The 2,602-nt window shown below is 52.7% G+C and overlaps 1 gene segment (V, D, J or C); it reads right to left on the reverse strand.

The window, feature by feature from the left end:
• On the reverse strand, positions 1–574 carry LOC110258693. The segment is given in 2 exon segments: positions 1–326; positions 522–574. Coding segments are annotated over 2 exon segments (348 nt in total).
• Positions 575–2,602: the final 2,028 nt, after the last annotated feature.

Raw genomic sequence — 2,602 nt, forward strand, 5'->3', positions numbered from 1 at the left:
GGTTTTTGTGCTGGCCTATAACACTGTAGGTGATGCACTGTTATGCTGCATACAGTAATAAGTTGCAACATCTTCAGCCTGCAGGCCACTGATGGTGAGGGTGTAATCTGTGCCAGATCCACTGCCCTTGAACCGGGATGGGACCCCACTTTGCAAACTGGATGCCTTATAAATGAGGAGTTTAGGAGCCTTCCCTGGTTGTTGTTGATACCAGTCTAAATTACTGCTAACACTCTGACTGGCCCGGCAAGTGATGGATACTGTGTCTCCTAGAGATGCAGCCAGGGAGGCTGGAGACTGGGTCAGCTGGGTGGCGCTCCTGGCACCTGCGAGGGGAAACAAAAAACACATATTCCTGTTATCAGAGGACTTCCTTGAAGAGCCCAGAGGTACTGAGCACAGCAGCTGAGGGGATGCACCCATGTCCTAGACACACAGAGACACTCAGGTGTCCCACAGTGAGCAGGGATGAGTGGAAGGGTGTCAGCAGTGGGAGTCATTCTGAGGGTCTCCCTCCTCACCTGAGAGCCAGAGCAGCAGGAGGCCAAGGAGCGGCATGGGGGCCTCACGTCCATGCTGGGTTCTGACTGCCACTTCCTCCTGCCCAGGGTGGGCCGAGACTCTTAGTAAGTGTCCAGGGTGTTGGGCTGTGCTCTGGGAACATGCAAATCATCAGGGGGAGGGGAGGGCTGGGCACAGCTGCAGGGCTGGCTGGTCTCAGTGACAGCTCAGAGGCTGTGCCCTGGGGACTCAGGTCAGAGCAGGCAGCCCACATGTTTTGCAGAAAACACGTTTCTCCCTGGAGACCATAGGATGGACTCAGCGCACTGTCCTCTCAGGAGAGGATTTGTTTTCGTCCATTCAAGGCTCACCCTTGTCTTTCTGGCCTCATTTCCATCTCAGAGCAGGAATGTCAGTGATGATATATTTCAGAAAGCTGTAGGGAATTTGACAATATCTCTGCATTTTGTACCTGGAGAATTTTCCTCTATGGTCTGATTCTCTGACGTCAGGGTTGAGATACATTCTTTGATCCTCCTCAGACCAACCACTCACCGGGTCTCCCTAAACTGAATGTTTTTCCCACATCTGCATCTTCCTGCATCACTAAATCTCTTAAGAGATGACACTTCTCAGGGCTTTGGGGCAGGGAGTTGGGGCTCAAGCAGGGGAGGAAGGTGAGGTTAGAAACCTGGCACCTGGCCTGGAGCCCACATGGTGTGGACAGGTCACCTGCACAGGCAGGAGTGGAGCCCAGCCTGGGATGTGGCAGGAGCATGTCCCTCGAGGGGGTGCTGCCACTGCTGACCCAGTGCCAGGTGTGGAGCTGGAGGGAGATGAGGGAGGCCTTCAGGTGACCAGTGAGGCCAGTGCTGGTCATGTCCCCAGCCACCACTGCTTCTTCCTCCCATTGCAGAGGAGGGCCCTGGACTTGGAGATTGGATATGGAGAAACTAAAATCAGCCCCAATCCAGTCTGATCCATTCTCTCTAAAGCAGGGTGAAGACAAGACCACAGCCTCTGGAGTTGCTGTGGAGCTGCAGAGAGGCCAGGGAGGAGGGGACATGAGGCTGGAGAGGAAACTGCCCTGCTGTCAGTGTCACCAGACCAGGGAGCCTCAGACCCTCATGGTGTGGCTTCAAAGAAGAGAAGCTGCATCCCCACACACAGTGGGAATACCTGTCTGCACCCAGGGGTCCCGATGTCCATCTTGTCCTTGTCCTGGATCAGAGGTTATCTAGGCAAGTCTAGATAAATCTTACTGCAGTTTTTTTTCATGTGTATGCATTGTACATTATTTTTTTTTAATTTTTTGTTTTGTTTTTTAGGGCCGCACACAGAGCATATGGAGGTTCCCAGGCTAGTGGTCCAGTTGGACTTACAACTGCCTGTCTGTGCCACAGCTCAAGGCAATGCCAGATCCTCAACCCCTTGAGTGAGGCCAGGGATCGAAGTGATTCCAAGTCAGATTCTGTTCCGCTGGACCACGATGGGGACTCCAAATTTATTATTTTTTTTATTTTTCTTTTTAATGAACAGAGACCTCAATTTACACTGCATTAAAGAGTGACTAGTATATAGTCCCACTAACTAGCATTAGCACACTGAGTAGAGGAAGAGTCCAGAGTGTGGGCTCAAGGAAAACTTTCACACCATTGCCCACGCACCCAGCACACACAGGGTACCATGCAAAACAGGGCAGAGCTGGGGTCCCGAACCCTCAGCATAAGGGAAAGTCCTGCTATGCCCATGGCCCAGAGCTTCTACCACATGTTGAATTTCACTGTGCAGGGAAGTTAAGGTGGGGTGAAGGAGAGTCCCCAAAGGGACCGTTACAAGGAGGTGGTGACCTAAGAGGGCCTGAGGATGCCAATGACATCAGGTCTCTAATCTTCTAGATGACAGTGTCAGCTTCAGCAGGTGGGGAAAGGTGGCTGCTTGAGATGGATACTCCTCAGAAAGTGTAAAGATGGGCTCTGTGGACGCAGCATGTCGGGGGGGGGGGGACAGGTCCGGCTTCCAGCCCCAGAGCTCAGGACCCAGAGAGGGTTTCTCCACCACCCACCATGACTGCAGCTCCTTCTCAAGTGTCTTCACCACA

Source organism: Sus scrofa, unplaced genomic scaffold, assembly GCF_000003025.6.
Source record: "Sus scrofa isolate TJ Tabasco breed Duroc unplaced genomic scaffold, Sscrofa11.1 Contig297, whole genome shotgun sequence".
In the NCBI taxonomy this organism is placed as follows: domain Eukaryota; kingdom Metazoa; phylum Chordata; class Mammalia; order Artiodactyla; family Suidae; genus Sus; species Sus scrofa.